The sequence below is a fragment of the Thunnus albacares genome, chromosome 6 (genome assembly GCF_914725855.1).
Source record: "Thunnus albacares chromosome 6, fThuAlb1.1, whole genome shotgun sequence".
NCBI classification, from domain to species: Eukaryota; Metazoa; Chordata; class Actinopteri; order Scombriformes; family Scombridae; genus Thunnus; species Thunnus albacares.
This window is the reverse complement of record NC_058111.1, coordinates 6,888,527-6,907,663: the sequence shown is the minus strand read 5'-3', so window position 1 is coordinate 6,907,663 and position 19,137 is coordinate 6,888,527. Positions and strand designations below refer to the sequence as shown.

General features: G+C 40.7%; 1 protein-coding gene across 1 annotated transcript in view; it reads left to right on the top strand.

The window, feature by feature from the left end:
* Positions 1-10,362, top strand: part of tyw1 (tRNA-yW synthesizing protein 1 homolog (S. cerevisiae)) — a gene marked incomplete in the record, with an annotated part of 58,309 nt that extends 47,947 nt beyond the window's left edge. The window contains 2 exon segments of the mRNA XM_044354136.1: positions 593-760; positions 8,002-10,362. Coding sequence (XP_044210071.1) covers positions 593-760; positions 8,002-8,223 — 390 coding nt within the window.
* Positions 10,363-19,137: the final 8,775 nt, after the last annotated feature.

Sequence of the window (19,137 nt, the reverse complement as noted above, 5' to 3'; positions counted from 1 at the left end):
TTTATTGGTATCCGGGTATATGTTGGCAGATATCCAAAGAAATTGCTGTTCATAATTATTGCATTGAATCATGAATGTTTGATTATTATGTTTCTTGAATCAAGACTGTTACATCAGTGATGCATTTTTGTTATTTTAAATTTTAATTAAAAAAAACAAGTGCTGTTTATTACTGACTGTCACCATTGATACTAAAAGTTAATTGACAAAATCAGGCTAAAAAGTGTAAATTATCCTGCTTCAGCAGAAATATGTCACAATTATTGAACAGCCAGATCTAGAGGTTTCTTGAAAAAGTGTTTTATGTCAAAAATTGTGGTTATTTTTCTGTGCTAGGAAAAAAAAAACACTCAAAAATCAAGTACACGTCAGTGTGTCCTCACTTTTATTTAGTGTAGAGATTTTCACCTTGTACTTGCTCTATTGGTCACTGTTTATTTATTTAATGTTTATTTCTACAGGGTAGAAATAGTATTTAGCATGAACCACTGCCACATAACACAGCATTTCTAGCCGGAGCTAGTTTGCGACTGGCCTACACTGTAAAGTGCTCCTGTCTTTTGTTTCTGATCGCGTACTCATGTGTTTCCAGGGAGTGACGTACTGCGGGGAAAGTTCTGCCAGCAGCCTGACGATGGCCAACGTCCCTTGGCACCAGGAAGTGGTCGCCTTCGTCCAGCAGCTGGCTGACATGCTGCCTCAGTATGAGATCGCTTGCGAGCACGAGCACTCTAACTGCCTGCTCATCGCACACACCAAGGTAAGAACTCACCTGCAGCACATCTTACATCAGCAGCGTTAAAATGTTGAACGCCGAGCCGACGAAGAACCGATTTTGCTTGAAAGTGACACACATGTAGTGATTTGTGTCAGTGATTGTGTTACGTTCAGGACTTTCGAGTTATTTCATACTTTCAGGGCTCATATGTAATTTAGTTGTCTCTTTAGCCTGTTAATGTGTGTCAGAAATCTTACAACAGAACTCAATCAACAAAGAGTTTAAGTGTCAAACTTGTTTCAGTGTATAATTAATTGTAAACTATACACACTATACAGTTTTCTGACACATAGGTGCAACTTAACTTCTCCTGCTGTGTTCTGCATAATAGACTTATCAGAAGACGCAGACAGCGGATAGTGCATAAACACCCCTTCACACATAGTGATGATGAATGTGCACCTGGTCATCACTGCACTTATTGTGATTCTTTATCAATTCTCCTCAGACACAAACACGCAGATTCTTCATCTCCGTTTTCTTTTTAAGTACCTTTTCCAGACAGCAACTCAAAGCAGCTTCCTAGTTATTTAAATTGTTGTTTTGGATTTTGTCTTGTTTTATTATTTATATAATGTACTCTCCTGTCTGCCTTCCTTTTAGAAATATGCAACCATCAGAGTGGTTTATTCTGGCAGAGGCTTACCCGCCCCTAGAACGCCAGGCAAATGTCCGTCAATAATTAATGGATGATTAATTGCGGTCTTGGCTCTTTCTGACAGAGCGGAAATTCACTCCAGCCAGCCGGGCACCCACACCTCCCTATCACACACACACACACACAGGAAACACACATATGCATAAAACATAAACACAGTGCACTCTTGATGTGTTATCTCACTTTATTTATGTGCCCCAAACTCTAAATCCGCATTTGTTTTTATGCCTCCGCGCTGGCGACAGCCGTGGTCGGAGGCGTTATGTTTTCCGGTCCGTCCCGTTCTCTCGTCAACGTGATATCTCAGGAACGCCTGGAGGGAATTTCTTCAAATTTGGCACAAACGTCCAGTCGGACTCAAGAATGAACTGATTAGAATTTGCCGGTGAAAGGTCACTGTGACCTCACACAATACTTTTTTTTTTGGCCATAACTCAAGAATTCATTCACAAATGTCTAATAGGATAAAATGATGGCATTTTATATCCAAAAGGTCAAAGGTCAACTTCACTGTCTGACTGCAAAAAACCCTTTTCTGGCCATTATTCAACACCATAACTCAGGAACGGAAGGGGAGATCGTGACCATATTTCACATTTGGTCAGATATTGAACTGGTGACACTTATCTTGGGTTCCCATCTTGAAGATGTGTGCGATGCTTCTTTGCTGCAACATCCATATCTGAAGCATCGTCTATCGTCATGGAAACAACTTTGTGTTCTATCAGAATCAGCTTTATTGGCCGAACGTGAACACATACAAGGAAAATACACTTAATACATTTTATTGAATTCCTTCAGAGTCTTTGCTACAGATATTATATGAGTCCAGATGGATATAAACTGCAACTTTACTGGTTGTTGGAGGAATACAACCGCAAGGTGATATTTCCAGTTATTTACTGGAGCTTTGTTTTCATGGGACTGCCTACAGTATTATTTAGCTCTGTGGTGTCTGTAAACCCCTTTGTGGGCCCTCGATGCCTCGAGGAAGAGAGAAACATAAATATGAGAAACAGAGAAACAAAGGCTGCGATCAGTAGTGTCTGTCTGTCAGAACCAGGACGATGCTCGACTTCACAATGCAACTTTCTAAGAAACAACAATGTCTCAGGAAACAGATCAGTTGTGTCCTGTTTCTGTAATTTATTGGGTTTTTCCAGTTCAAACAAGATGTTTGCAGCACGTATCACAGGGAGGGAGTGCTAAAAAATGTTTATTCAAATTGTTTCAACATTTTTTAAACAGTTTTATTTCCATGTGTGACCTCACAGAAATGCACCGTCACATGTCACGTTGCTTCTTTTGTCTCTGAAATTGTAGGAAATTGCAGGTGTATAAAAAATCTGATGAGAATTTTCATTTTGCTTTTTGCTTTAGCTACAGTATATATTTTGTTATTATTATTTATTAAATAGATGTTTGTTGCATGTTGAAAATTTGACTTTGTGACCTTAACCGAGGCTTTTTGGATTAAGACATGAGAGGAAAGTTGAAGTCATATTAATTTTATTGATGCCTACTGCACGATGACGATGATGATGATGATGATGATGATGATGAGGAGGAGGTCCTCCAGGTTGCAAACTTGGATGTAAAAACAGACTCTACACACACACATACACACACACACGCTCGCCTGAGACTAAAAGAGGTGTTAAAAAGTCGTTCACTTAATTCCTCTCCATTTTAACACACCAGCAAGGACCCAATCAATATTTCACCGAATTGATTTCCACCTTCCTCTCTTCATCGCCCTTCTCTCTCTCTCTCTCTCTCTCCTCTTGTTCCTCTACTTCCTCTGTTTCTGTCTCCCGTCTCACCAACACTAATCCCTCGGTCTATAACGGCGGCCATTTGTGCGCGACCGCTCCAGACACCTTAATTAATTTGCACCTCCTCGCCTACAACCGTCAGTATTTCTTAATATACTCTCGCGCACACACTCTTCTCCATCTCTCGCCACTTCCCGCTATCAGTCAAGCAGATTGCAGCATTAGTGCTCGATGCTCTGAAGCAGGATCTGTGTGACCGGAACGAGCACTCGTTGCACTCGCTGCGTCTTTTTAGATGCTTTTTCAGGAAGAATCAGAGCAGCAGCTGAGCTTTCAAACACACGTACTGTACATCCAGTTATACTCGTTCCCCCACTGAGTGTTTGTTTCATATCCAAGTGTGAATCACATGCAGTCGAACAAGTTGGTGGGTGTTTGTCTTATCAGCTGAATGCATTTGTGTGTGTTTAGTGTTTAGTGCAGGCAGAAAGTATCAAGGTTATTATTGTAAAGTGAAACTGAAGCAAAAATTATAATGAATAAAAACCTATTATTAAAAAATGACACTAATGCAGAAAATAATTAAAATTGACCATAGATTATTATCTTTAGATGTTGCTTGTCCTGATTATTTTGGCCAACCAAGATATTGATTACTTTTAACATGACATTTATATTATAAATGTACATATACATTATAATTGACAACTGTCCACTCAAAAGCCATTTTATTCTATCAAGAATGATTATTATCCTGTCTGGGAAGAGCATGCAGACAGAGTTTGAGGTTAAAATCAAAATTAACCACCGCACACTGTAATGACTTCACTGTGTCTTTATTAAGAGCAAACAACGCGTTACGCCTGTAGCGTCTTCAGGGTCTCTCAGTACAACTGCTGAGTACTCACAGGTGTGTGAGTTTATGGTTAATTCAAGTCTACAGATTTGACTTACAAGTCAAAATACTTGATTGTTGAGAACATTGGGAGGGAAAAGCAGCTGTAAAGCGTGAACAAACATCACTAACATGTATATGCCTATATATATGTCAAGGTAAAACTGGGGCAGATGCTACTAAAATAGAAAACAGACACACTCATGTAGAAAGTTTAATTGAGAATAAAATGAAAATCAAAACTAGAACCTTGAGCGTGAGAGTCTCCCTGTGCTTTCATTGTAAATGTTAACATATGCATGCAGGTACACTGCTGTCTTTTGGCTGTCATCAATAATCAATAATCATTTGGGACCTGGAGACATTTTAAGGTTTCTCCTGGGAACAACGACTTCTGTATCCTGAATGTGTTTGTGTGCAAGAAGAGGATGTAGAAAGTGACGTCTACCAGGTTTTAATGTTAACTTACATAACGAGAGAGTTTAAAACGTATCACAGGAAAGCACATCAGGCTCATTTCGTGTGTGTGTGTGTGTGTGTGTGTGTGTGTGTGTGTGTGTGTGTGTGTGTCTTCCTGCTTACTTCACAGTCCTCAGAACTTCCAGTTCCAGTTGGACGATACCACTATTTGATGTAGTCCTTTAAAAGACATCAGAGCTCTGTGTGTGTGCGTGTGTGTGTGTGTGTGTGTGTGTGTGTGTGTGCGTACATGTACATGATCACTCTTTAGCAGTGAGTAGTGATAGATCCTCCCTGCACTGACACATCATCATCATTAGTTCCTTTTCAACCCCAAGGATTTTCCCATTGATAGGCATTCCTCTTTCTCTCTCTGCATCTTTGCCTCCCCCAACCTTTTCTCTCTTTCATCTCCCCCTCTTTCATCTCTCCTTCCCTCCCCCCCCCCCACACTCCTTTTTCCCCCCCTCTTATACCCCATCCTCTTCTATCCTCTTCTAGCCCCATTTCTCTGAGGACGGTGTAAATGAAAATGGCACCCTTAAGACACAAACCTCTCAGAGAAAGACCATCCCGGTCGCTGACAGATCAATGCTATTAGATCTGTTTGTGTGTTTTCAAACAGAAGTCATCCCTTATATTATATTTATTACTGTAAGGAACAAAATGTCTTAACATCAGATACTGTTGAAATGCTCCTTTAGCATCCAGCTGGACCGGTGTACCTTTGACTGACAACCTCGCCGGCTCAGAGACACAATGTTGAACAAATTGTACAACATTGTTTTATCAATGTTAGCATTTAGCTCACAGATTCCCCCCTAGCACGTATGTAGACTCTTCATCTTGTTTCTTTTAAAAAAGAGCATTGGACATCTAATTTACTAGAATAAACATACAATTTCAGGTGGTATGTGATGCTTGTTTTCTGTGAATGTATGTATGGAAGTACCGTACAGTTCAACGGCATGAAGCCGAAGCCTGTCCTCAGTATCCTCAGTGATCCTCAAGCAAAGACACTGTTAGTAAAAACAACAGACTGTCTTGTTCTCTTCCCAGATAGCACAGCTTTGCTTTGTTGCTTAGAGACTGAAATTGTTTGCCGAGATGCCGGCTGAACAAATATCAGCTCTTCTCATTACCAGAAACATTAACTCCCAATAGGCGTAGCATTCCCCCCCCCACACCCCCACCCCCTCCTTTCTCAGGCCTCATTAGCAATGCAGCGGGTAGCTTTTCTCTAATGACTGAGGCAGGCGCTAAGCATCTGAAGGCTAGCTCTCGAAACACTTAATGCCGTTACTCCTTCAGTGATTCTCCAGCAGGAAGGTCTCACACTTGGAGAATAAGTGTCGGTTCTTCTTGAGTGCATTTCATGTCATTTTGAGTTGCTTTTTTAAGTGAGTCAGTGACGTAATGGTAGCTCCCTCCTGTTGTGTGAATTATAGTGGTGGAAGGAATTTAAAAAAAAAAAGTCCCAGTGTGCTCACGGGTGTCTGGACAAAGCAGCCATGAACCTGAAATAGATTTTAAACGCTGAGGGCTAAAAGCGCAACAGTCGTCCCCGGTGACAACCTACTACCATGTAGTTATGGCTTATCAAAAACCTTCTAAAAATACCTAGAAGTGAGTTTACGTCATCTAGGACTATTTTAAAGATCAAACTTTGCTACTACTTCAGAGGAAAGATTGTATTGTTTGTAATACCTGCTTTGCTTGTTTCCTCTCAGTCACCTTTAACAGAACAACAAGGGAAACATGGTATCATATCAGCTGGAGAGCACTTTTTGAATGCTGGGAAAGCAAAGGTCACGCGCTCCTCACCCTCGGCGCCGGTTTGGGAAAACAAGCAGGATCAGAGAGGCGCAATGATGTCGGACTTTCAAACACAAAAGCTGCTCTCCCACATATAAACACACACGTACACACTTTTTGGCTCCTCACTCTCCTTCTGTCCATTTATCTCCCTCTTTTTTTTTTTTTTTTTTTTTTTTTCTCTTTAGTGTGATGGATGGCGACTTGGGTGAGGGAGTAAGAAGCAGTGATTGATAAAAGGAGAGATGGGGGGAGAAGGGAGGAGGTGGAGGTTTTGAGTCCAAAGCCATTTAAAGAAAGGCTAAACAAACAAGCAAGTGGCTCATAGGGAGCAAGAAACTCTTTAATCATTGATGGTCTTTTTGGTCACATCTGTAAATTCTGGGTTGTTTAAATCGACAATTTGCAACACTCTCTCCATTTATCTGTCTCTCTGTATCCGAGCACATTATACCCATTTATATTAAATGTGCAGTAATCATCAAGTTGAAGATTATTTCAGTAGATATTTTATGTGCAGATCCTTCAAAAATTTGTCAGCTTACATGTAAATTATTCAGATATCAGGCTTTAAAATGATCATGATGTTTCAAAATACAGTCTTAACTAATTTTCTCATGATTTCAGAACAGCTTTACTTGTTGCATGACATTTGATGACAATAACAGCGCTACTAGCTTCACAGATGCTAACGTTTAGGGCCATGTTTCACTGTTTGTGACATTTCATTGATCAAAAATGTATCAAAAGCAAGTCATTTGATTAATCAGCACTGAAAACAATTGTTAGTTAGTTGCAGCCCTCTACCTGCGGACCTCCAGCTGATGCAGATTTTGGAAAGTAAGGTGAACCGGTGAATAGGAGTAGCAATGGCATCTTCTATCTTGTGTTTCATTACTGGCACCTCCAGTTGGATTACTTATGGTTATTGATAGGGATGCACAATATTGGATTTTTTGCCGATATCCGATGTGCAGATATTTCCAACACATTGTGGCCGATACCGATATATGCACATATTTTTTCCAGATGGCTGAGGAGACTATTATGCACGCAAGCATAGATTGTACTAAGTATGATGAAGAAGATCAAGGTGCTCCAGTTGGATCCACATGGAGGGCCGGGGCTAACGTTAGCTGAGAGGCTAGCGGAGCGTTAGCCGCAGCCAGCTAGCCTCTGCTAGCCTCCCAGCTAACGTTAGCCCCCGGTTATGCATGTGGATCCAACCAGAGCAGCACCGAGCCCCGGTTTGTTATTCAAGTTAAAGTGGGAAGAAGCAGCAGATCTGACGGACAGCTTGAGTGAAGTGGAGCCTGCAGAGGAAGCATCGGGACCGTCGAGGTGGAACAGTCCGTGGAGGGAAGCGCAGGCAGGCGGCGGAGGAGAAGGCCGCCTCATAATCGGCAGAAATGGCCGATGGCGATATTTCATTTTAGAGCTTTTATCAGCCGATACCGATGACGTGCCGATAATATCGTGCATCCCTAGTTATTGATAACACAATTTTCCTTGGTTTCTTTATTTAGGTTGTTAAATTGATATCATAACAACTGTTTTAGATAGATTTCAGAAAACACTGCCTCTCTCACTCTCCCCTCTATGTTGTCATGTGTGCTTTCAGTTCAAGGTGGACGGCGAGTGGTGGACATGGATCGACTACGAGCGTTTCCAGGAGCTGGTCCAGGCTCACGAGGACAGCGGGGGAAAGCAGAGCTTCTCAGCCTTGGACTACATAGCCAAGACTCCCAGCTGGGCTCTGTTCGGAGCCAACGAGCAAGGTTTCGACCCCGCCGACACGCGCTACCAACGGCGCAACAAAACCAAAGACATCTCAGGATGCTGATGAATGAGAGAGGGAGAGGTAGGACGAGTAGAACAATCTGATCCGTGCTGATCTTTCTAGTTAGAAGGAAAGAGGGGTTGGATGCCCTAATTTTCCTGTAAGCTTACTCCCTCTTTTCTCTTCATTGAATTTTTAAATGTATTGGTTTGACCTCTAAGATCAACCCAGACTGCCAGAATCAATTCATTCACTTATTTCCTAGAAATTCCTCTTTACGTCGACTGTAAGTGCTTCTTTTGCTTTGTTTCTATACATAGATATTCCCTCTTTTGTTGAAGGAGTCATTATTATACTGTAAATGTTAATGGCTTTGATCTTTATAACCATCATTGGCAGCGCTTGGGAAGGTTTACATCGTTTAAGTCGGACCTGGCAGCGTCTTCATCACTGGCCTCGTTTCTGACGTCTTTTTTTTTTTGAGAGGCGGCTGTACTGCACAGGACGTGATTAGCTGATGGGAATAGCTCCTTTTACCTCTCCTCATGTCATCTGCGGGAGCCGCACATCTTCCCCAGACACCTTTACTCTTCCACCTACTCATTAGGACAGCGGTCGTATGTACTTTTGCACTGAGAGACTCGAGCAGCGAGATGAGAGCATCAAGGCTGCATCTCTGCTGGGTGAAACTCGCTTTACAGCACAGGCTTTTTATTTGCTCCCTTTTGTTTTTTTTTTTGAGTGTAACGGTTGAATTGCTGCACATTCCCAGCAGTGTGAGGTCTTGGTTTCTTTTACTTTCTTTTTTTAAGACTATTTTTTTAGCATTAATCCTTAGTGGGCAGTGAAGAGGCAAACAGGAAACATGGGGAGAGAGAGAGATGAGTATGACATGCAAGATATAAAATCTAGATTTCTGTATTGCATTTAACATAATCTAGACAATATCAATCATTATATCATTAAATCTTACAGCTAAATTGACACATACCTAGATACAAAGATAAACCGTTAATGTACAGCACTTTAAAATGTTTAATTTAGCCACCATTCAGGACCAGGTGCGACTCATCATGGGTGGTGATGTGGCTTCCATATGGGTCTAACTCATGTACACCTCCCCCCTCCCCAAGTCCAACGTGCCAGAACAAAGCCTTTACTGATGTGTGATTGAATCCAGATGTATAAATCAAGTCCATTTTAATTAGTTTTTTTTTATTCGTATGTAAATCCAGATGTAAACAATTATTAAGTCAATTTTGATTTGTTTTGTAAGGTTTTTTTTGTTGTTGCAGTGTCTCCCTGTTGGGAGGAACGTCCAGAGCAGCAGGTGTGTGAATTTATCACTGTAATAAATGTTTTTGGAATAATCTGCTTTGTTATTTGTGGATTACATGTACAGCTCACACACACACACACACACACACACACACACACACACACAGGTGCATTAAGGCACATGTGGTAAACTGTATTTCTGGCAGGCGCTCTATTGTTATTACTGTTATTATTCATTTTTTCTCCCTTTATACTGGCAAATGGGAGGTTGACATTTTCAGACTACAATAAGTCTGGTCAAAGCTTGCTGGGCTGCACTTAGAGGCCAAAAGAAGAGCTTTAATTGAACAAGGATGGAGCCAGAGGTGAAGTTCACAAGTGGTACAACAGCCGACAGTTTGAAGCTAAGATTGAATTTGTTGCTGCTGTTGTAATTTTAACAAAAATGAAACGGCAAAAAAATAAGTAATAGTACTATTTGACACATTGTACTGAAGACTTACATTGCCTTTAATGTAATGTAAGATGTATACAATTATACAGTAACACCTGAGCATATCTACAGATACAGATTGTGACTCATTGAGTTTTCTTAAATTATGATACTTTAGATTTTAGTGATGTGAGCTTACACAAAGCATGATAGAGAACTCGCTCTTTATTGGGCGACCCCACAGATGATTGAGGCTGCCGTGTGTGAAGTCGTGTAACTATGAATATGTATCAGGCGATGCACTGTTTGTATTATGAGTAAACAAGGATGAGGGGGGGAAAAAAATGGATAAAACTCATCCTCCGACTGCTGAGCTGTGCTGTGTGGCTCCCAGGAGCAACAATGTGTAACAATGACTGTGAAGCAAGAAATTGCCAAAAAAAAATTAGCATGAAAACCGTCCTTGAATAAATAAAGGTTATTTCATTACATTTCCAGCTGTGTTTGTTTCACTATACACGTCCCAGCTTGTGTCATGAGATAAATGACACGAGCAGATCGCACATCTAAGGAGAGGAAACCTACTGGAGATGGTGAAAGGTCACGGGGGGAGGTGCAGATGTGCACATGCACATACTATTACATTTCTACGTCTCCGTGCTGGTGACAGCCGTGGCCAGAGGCGTTATGTTTTCAGGTTGTCAGTCCATCCCATTCTTCTGAACGCAATATCTCAGAAACCCCTTTGAGGGAATTTCTTCAAATTGGGCACAAATGTCCAGTTGGACTGAATGAACTGATTAGAATTTGGTGGTCAAAGGTCAAAGGTCACTGTGACCTCACAAAAGACATTTTTAGCCATAACTCAAGAATTCATACGCTAATTATGACAAAGTTTCACACAAATGTCTAATAGAATAAAATTATGAAGTGATGACATTTTACATCCAAAAGGTCAAAGTTCAACTTCACTGTGACATCATAATGTTCTGCAAAAACCCTTTTCTGGCCATTAATCAACACCATAACTCAGAAACAGAAGGAGAGATTGTGACCATATTTCACATTTGGTCGAATATTGAATCAGTGACACTAATCTTGAGTTCCCACCTTGAAACTGTGGTGATTGTTTAGATCTTCTGTGCTGCCGGGTTGAAGATGTGTGTGAAGCGTCCACGTTTTAGTATTTGTAGCTTCTTTGCAGCAACATCCATATCTGAAGCTTCGTCTACTGTCATGGATACAACTTTGTGTTCTATCAGAATCAGCTTTATTGACCAAACACATACAAGGAAAATACACTTAATACCTTTTATTAAATTCCTTAAAAGTCTTCACTACAAATATTACAAATATTATATGAGTCTGGACAGACATGGATGTAAACTGCAACTTGACTGGTGACAGACTCATACAACCGTGAGGCGATATTTCTAGTTATGAATATAAAAACAGTTTGTTAGGTCTTCTGCCTCCTTAGACTTTAAGGTCACATTTAAAAAACATGATGTTTTAGTAGTCACCTAAAACTATGGTTGTTAATTCAATGGATAGTCACTCTTCTATATAATATATATACAAATACTAAGTACTGTTGGTTTAGGCACTTTAGATGTTGTTATCCATAATGCAGTACCATCAGGGAGGCCTCTGATTGGTCCCAAATTCATTCTGCAGCATGACAACCAGCCCAAACATACAGCTGGAGTCATAATGAACTATATTGAGCGGCAAGAAGGAAAAATGAGTCCTGCAACAGATGGTATGTCCCCCAAAAGAGTCCTGATCTCAACTTCGAGTAAGTCTGGGATTACATGAAGAGACAGAAGCAGCTGAGACGCTTAAAATCCACAGAAGGACTGTGACAACTTCTGCAAGATTCAGGAACAACCGAAAGTTCCTCGAAAAACTGCGAGCAGGTGTACCGAGGAGGAACTGCTGCTGTTTTAAAGGCAAAGCGTGCTCACAGCGAGTATTGATTTCATTTAGGTTTCTTCTGTTCACTGAACTTTCTCATCTGGAGCTCCTTCCAGCACATCGAGGAGTCTCTGCAGCAGGTTTTTAGAAACCACTGAGATTGGAAGAGCGAGGCCCTGGACACGTTTCACGTTCAGCTAATTTTCCTGGACTATGTCTAGCCACCAAAAGGAAAAAGAAAATTAGGTGATTTGAACATGTTTATTTTGTGGAGTATTTATTCCAAATATTGGTTTTGGATTGCATCACAATGACCACAAATTGGAAAACCTTCTTTCTCTAAGATGTGAGCTTTTCAGAGACTAAACATGAAAAGGTTTATTTTAGCTAAACCACAATGGATGTATTATCCAAAATGGGTTTAGAGGGTACTCATGAGCTTAAGAATTTGGAGAATTCCCAGAAAGGACTAAAATCTTAAAGCATGAAAATGAAAAGTTATAGATTTAATCCTTTCACCTGACAATAACTATGTATTTTGTGGTCAGCAAAGTATATATCGATGGCCGAAGAGCGAAACCTCCTATCTGAAAAATAAACTTTTTTGAGAAAACTAAAAAAAACTTGTTGTTTTCTTCCAGAATGCTATTTGTTAAGGATACTCTGTAGATAATATATTATGTGTTAATAATACAGACTAGATATTAGTACCTAGCAAAGTGCAGATGGGAGGTTTTTCCCCACTTTACCTGGATCATTTTGCAGACAGGAGCTTTTACACTTGGTGCAAGTTGGAAGGGGTTCTACATAACGATGCTCTAAATTAAGTTAATAATTCAAATTAAATTAAAAATGAAATTAAGTTTGTTTTCGGGTAAAAAGATGGGCCAGTGTAGTAAATGTTATACATTGTAGTATACTAGGGTTTTGTGCCTCCTGATTGGAGGTTTTCACCAGGTGACTTTTCTGTCACAACGAAGGGCAGCCAATCAGAAAATTCTGCAGATAGGAGGTTTTGCACTTTGGCCATCGATATATTGAATAGTATTGTATTAAGTTACACTTGAAAATGTGAAACTACCTTTTAAGATATACAGTTGCGACACAGTTTCAGGAAATCATCTTGGTTTTACATGTACATAGACATGTGTTTTCTTAAATGTTAATATGGGACTTTGGGATTTAAAATATGTTTTAGTCATCTCCACATTTGTTAGATAACTTCAGTAGATTTGGAAACCCTCGCTGACATCGTGTCCCGTATTAAACCCTCATCCTGACGTATTGATATTCCAGTTAAATTGTTCAGAGAAGTGATGCTTCTTCTCTTTGCCCTGAATGTGTCCCAGATTATATGAAACCAGCCTGTATTCAGCCACTGCAGAAATGCTTCTGTCATGGACTCATGGTTTTTGGACTCTTTGTGTTTTTTGTTCTTTTTGGGTTCCTGTGTTCAGTCTGTGTGTCTGTTTAACTCCAGTTCTTCTTTATGGTTATTGAGCTTGTTAAGTTTTATGTCACAGAATGTCTCTTGGTTGCTATTTCTCCTCCGTTCCACCAGAGACCTCAGCCTTTTCTCCCTGTTATGTTATTTGTCTAAAAGACTTTCTGGCATGATATTAAGTTGCCTTTATTTGTCAGTCTGTCTTTGTGTTTTATTTCAGTCTGTACTCACACAGCTTACTCACAGTCTTAGTTATTAAGAGGTTTTTGTTTGCTCCGTGTTTCCCTTCTCTGTTCCTGCACTCCTCCCCTGCCGGTTTTCCCTCCACACTTGCCCTGCATCGAGCTCGTTAGTCCTGCCCTGCTCCCAGTGTTTTTTCTTCCCCAGCCTGCCCTTCCCTTCACACCTGCCCTCTTATCAGCCTCGTTAGTCCTGCCCTGCTCCCTGTGTTTCCCCCCCCCCCAGCCCTGCCTGCTCTCCTGTCCCACCTGCACCTCATCCCCTCGTCAGATTAGTTTGTGTTGAAGTCCTGGTTCTCAGTTCGGTTTTGTTGGATCGATTTTTCAGTTTGTTCTGTGTTATTCTATCCTGTTAGTGCTGAGCTGCCAGTTTTGCTTTGTTTGCACACTTGTGGAATAAAAGATATACTTCAGTTCCTGTGCCTGCTGTTCTCTGCGCTCGGGTCCACTTGTCCGACAAAAATAACAGGATCTGCTTTTGGAATAACTTGTGGAGGTGTGCGTTTTTCTATAAAGAAAAAAATCAATCTGGATTCCAGAAGCTACACTGAAACAGCTGCTTCAAAAGACCCATTGATGGCTGCAGATTCTGGATATTGCTCAATAAACTAAAGAAGTGGGTGGGGATTACTGGAACAGCCCTGGAGTGGTCTTAATCCTTTCTGTCAAACAGAAAAATTCATGTTTCAACTGATTCATTCACATCTTTAACTGCAACATGTTTAACACCTTCAAGGATCAACTCTTGGACCAGTTCTGTATATCAATCAATCAATCAATCAAACTTCATTTATACAGCACTTTTCAAACAACTCAGTGCTTTATAAGCGACTGACAAAACATGGGATGTTAAAAATAGATTTAGAGACGAATACACAAAGTTCAAAATATCTTTATTGTCCCTTACAGGAAAATTGGTTTGCAGTCAGAATATACAAAATGCACACAAACACACAAAACACTGATGGACAACAACAAACAACAGGACGTAGTGGGCAGAGTGAAGAAGTCAAGTAAGCAGTCTGTGCATATAAGCAATCTCCAGACAACAGTAAAATACTATCTACCATTTAATAATTGAATGGCAGCAGGGACAAAGGAAACCTTCTATCTCTTGGTCCTCATAGTGGGCACCCTAATATCATGCTAGGAAGTCTTTTAGACAAACAACTCAAATCAGCCTTCTCCTGTCTTAACATAACAGGGAGGAAGTAGCCTTTCTGAACACCTGCCTACAGCCTAGCAAGCAACAATTCAGAACATTAAAACTGATTCAATAAAAAAAGAGAGTCATCATCTCAGAGGAGACATTAAAAGAACATTTTCCTCAAGAGGAAAAGTCGTTGTTGGACCTTTTTTGTCGTGGAAGCAACATGAGATTCGAAACACAGTTTGTCGAGAACAACGCCCAGATATAAATAACTGTCCACCAGCTCAATATCAGCATCTTTGATTAGGGGGAGTCTATCCAAAGCTGATTATCATGTCTTTTGTTTTAGACACATTTAGTTGGAGAAAGGACTCATCACACCAAGATACAATATCATTAATCACTGGTCCGTGATGTTGCTCCTCCCTTTCAAGAAGACTTACAGAATCATCGTGTGTGGTGTCATTGGTGTACAAGATATAGAGCAGTATAGAGAAACAGCAGACTTGGAAAGAACCAGTGGAAGAGTGCAGAGTGATTGGAAAAAGCCATTTACCCTCACACACTGGGACCTATCAGTCAAGAAGTCCAGTACCCAGCCAACTAGATTAAAATCCAGTTTAAAAAGATGAATTAGCTTTTCTGCTGACAGATGCGGCTGGATAGTGTTAAAAGCCGAAGAGAAGAATCTATAAACAACAGCCTGGCGTGAGCTTTAGTCCCCTCAAGGTGGCGATATAGAAAATGTAGTAGTGTGATAATAGCGTCCTCCTCACCTCTGCCAGACCTGTATACAGATTGCAGGAGATGAAGGGATTTCTCTACATTTTAATGAGCTTCTCTCGTGTCTTCATAATTAAAGATGTCAGCTCTCCTGGCCTGAAGTCATTTAATGTCGCAGGGGTTTTAGTCTCAGCAACTGGGACAATTGTGGAATGTTTCCATAATTTAGGGACCCTCTGTTGCTGAAGAGATAGTGTAAAAATAAAAGATGCGGCGCCGCTGTTTAGCCCAGGTTTTAAGGAACTGGCTGCAGATATTATCAGGCCCAGGACTCCTACTAGACTCGGTGGAGTCTGAAGTGTTTTTCCACACTTCTGATATGAACAGCCAAAGCTGGAGGAGCTCTAGTGTTGTCCTTTAATGCATTCAGTGTATCAGTGAAGTCACGATTATCAAATCTAAAGTAAAGAGCGTTTAACTCATCAGCCGACTGTTATCTGAATTAAAACCAGTCAAGGTAATCTTCCTATCGCCTGACCCAGTCATAGATTTCATATCGCTCCAGGCTGCCCAGTTTAATCTCTGTACCTGAGTTTAGCCTTTTTGATTTATGACCTGATCTCCGTCTTTGTTTCCTTAACTTTAATAACATTATAAGTCTTATAACCCTCATTAAAAACGTTTTTCCTTTTAAAAATCATACCCTTAAGGGCTGATAAGTCCCGTGGCTTGTTGTTATGGAAAATCATGACAACATTGTCTCTAGGAAAAGAGATGTAGCTACACACAGCGTCCGTTAATGCTTGAGCTGCAGCTCAGATTCAGACTGTGCAGAACTCTGCTGCCAGGCTCATAACTGAGACCGAGGATATTTCTCTCAACACCCCAGTTTTAGCCTCCTTATACTCATTACCGGCTTATTTTAGAATCATTTTAAAATCCTACTCATTATGTAGAAGGATTTATACGATCCGGAGGGCCGGAGTACATCAGTTAACTTTTAACTCCTTCTTAGATCTGCTGGGTTTAGATCAGTCTTACATTTAATATTCAATCTGCTGTGTTGTTTGTTGTTCTGTTCACAGCAGAATAATGAATATAAGTGCATATGATTCAAAATGATTGTAGTCCAGTGACTGATGTCTGCACTGTTTGTAATGTTCCACTGCTATTGCGGTTTAGGCTCATTTAACTGATGCATTCGGTGTAAATCACCGAGCGCTTCAGCTAAACGGTTGAAATATAGAAATGATAAATAGGTTCAGTGGTTCTTTTCAATGCATTGATCACCTCAGCGCTATATACGCTAATAGCAGTTAGAAACATTTATCTGATGTTACGGTGGAGCCTGTTATCTTTTTGCAGCAGCACTAGCGTAACGTCTGACAAGATCATTTATGGTTATACAGTAGCGTTCATTATCATTCAGTCTTTTAAACCTTGTCCGTTTAAGCCTGGTTGAGATCAAGCGTTTTCTCTATAAATGAGGCCATTGAACAGACAATTAGAATTGAAGTAAAACATATCTCGTACATTACAGTGTAACAGAATACAGCCTCAAAACCCAAATGTGTTTGTCTGGGTGCTGACCGCAGTCCCCGACGTTGTAAGATTAATTTTTGAATGAGGAATTTGTTTTAATTGTCAGCAGTCCACCCTCAACACCGGAGAGAAATTATTAATAACTGAGACCAACTTGAACAGAAAAGATTACAGTAATTGCTTTTTTTTTTTTTTTTACAGAGAGCACATGCTTCACAGGAGGGCTGAGAGAGGAACAGAAAGGATAACGTCGGATTTTATTGTCCTCAGGTAATTTCAGTTGCTCCTTTTTGAACAAATATTTATCACAGTCCATTTGCTGGAGGCTGAGTTTTTCAAATTTTTATAATCCCACACCTCAAGAACTGGGTCCCAATCCCCAAACACGCTTAATAAGCATTTAGTTAAAACATATGTGAGGCTCGATAAAACACACACACACACACACCTGGCTGTGCCAAAACAGTGACAGATGGAGCGTTAAATGGCTTCAGTTTGTCCAAAATGCTTTGTACTGCCGTGTAAGATGCCATTTGAAAGTAAGGACCCAGTACAAAGGAGATTTTTTTTTGGCATTTAAAGAATGAAATCTATTTACTTTCTACTATATTTCCAGTGAAGTTTAGAGTCCAAGATCTCTCTCTGGAGGCCTACAGAATACAAGGGAGAAAAGATATTTTTTATTATTAACAGGTTATCCATTAAGACTTGAACGTGTGCCCACAAACCTAATATTCTCACAGGTTGATACGTTCGCTGAGCAGAGGTCAGCTCGGCCGTTTGTTATAAGAACAGCAGGGCGTCTACTGAGCTCACGGCCACTACAGAGACTGTTGAAATAGCTGTAGATGTTGATGTTTTCCCCTACTTTTGTCCCAGAGGCTTTCTCATCCATTTTTTAAGCCGCTGCTGGTGGCGTGTACAAGCTCAGAGGCAGTCTGTGATGTAAACACTCTGTGTGTAAGTCCATGTGTCACGTTGCCTGTCAGCTTCTGCTCAACGCTCGGACTCAAACTCAAGGGTATGTGAGGGTGATAATGGATCTTGCAGATGGCTGTAAATGTGTTGGGGGGGGATGTTATCTGTGACTTTATGTTTGTCAGATAGAGAAAGAGGGAGAAGAGAAAAAAAAAAAAAAGTCTGGTCGCCTCAGGGGACTGTGTTCACAGACTGTTCTGCAGCACCACCAGCTCAAACCATTACTCTTTGCCCCTGCTTCCCCCCCCCCAGCATCTACTGTTTACAATTGTGTATTCATGTGTGCATCTGCGTGTATGTTTATGTGTGTCCTGCTTGGAGGCCAGATGTCCAAAGAATCTGGCCTCCGAGCAGTCCCGCAGCCCTCAGCTCATCCTGCCTGCCTCCATCTGTAGTCCAGCACCCCTCCTGGATGATGAGGGTTGTCGCCATAACCTGCTCCTGCACCCGGTAGGCCGAGGTTTTGACAGAATCGCTGCCAGCAAATAGCCGGGTGCTAATTCTGTATTTCATACTGTTTATATGCTAAACTTGTATTGTTTATTGACTTTCTATAGGATCGTATTGTGAATATAGGATCATATCTTACAAAATACTTCAAATAGATTATGTCCAATTATTTAAAAACGAATAAATTATTGCTTTTATTTTTCAAAATATGTTTACAGTTCTCTCTGATATAAATGTAGCGGCTGGAAACAAGATAAATTTGATTATTTCTTATGTAACTTTGATTGATTACGTAGTAATTCTACATTCACTTGTGATTTATTTCAGTTTCGAAAGAATAATCTTTTTAGAATCCAGAAATGTATTTAAGTCACCCACTGCCAACCGGTTTGTGCTGAGTGGGACTTCAAATGAGATCTAAAAAAAAAAAAAAAGTGAGGCAGGCGTCCTCTTAATGCAAAATCACAGCGGGTGCCAAACTGGATGCAGGGTCGACGATGTGTGTCTGGGTGCACGTCCTTTCTATTCGGTCCGCACCTGTGTGAGTCGGCGCTCGCTCTTGTGTTCAGATGCCGATGTGAGTTTGTATCTGCGGTTCAACATGTCTGAAAAGGATGACCTACAAACTGGATGAACTGCCTGCACCCGCATGTGTGCCTGAATCGATGTGTGTGGCTTTGCTTTTCTGAACATGAAAGCATTCAGACGTGCAGGGATGAGCTCGCCGGCACTCTGTCAAAGCAGCAGATTCGAGGGGAGCAGGAGCCAAATGTTGAGCTGCCCTCTGCCAGAGAGGAAATTGTTGGAAATGACATCAACAGCC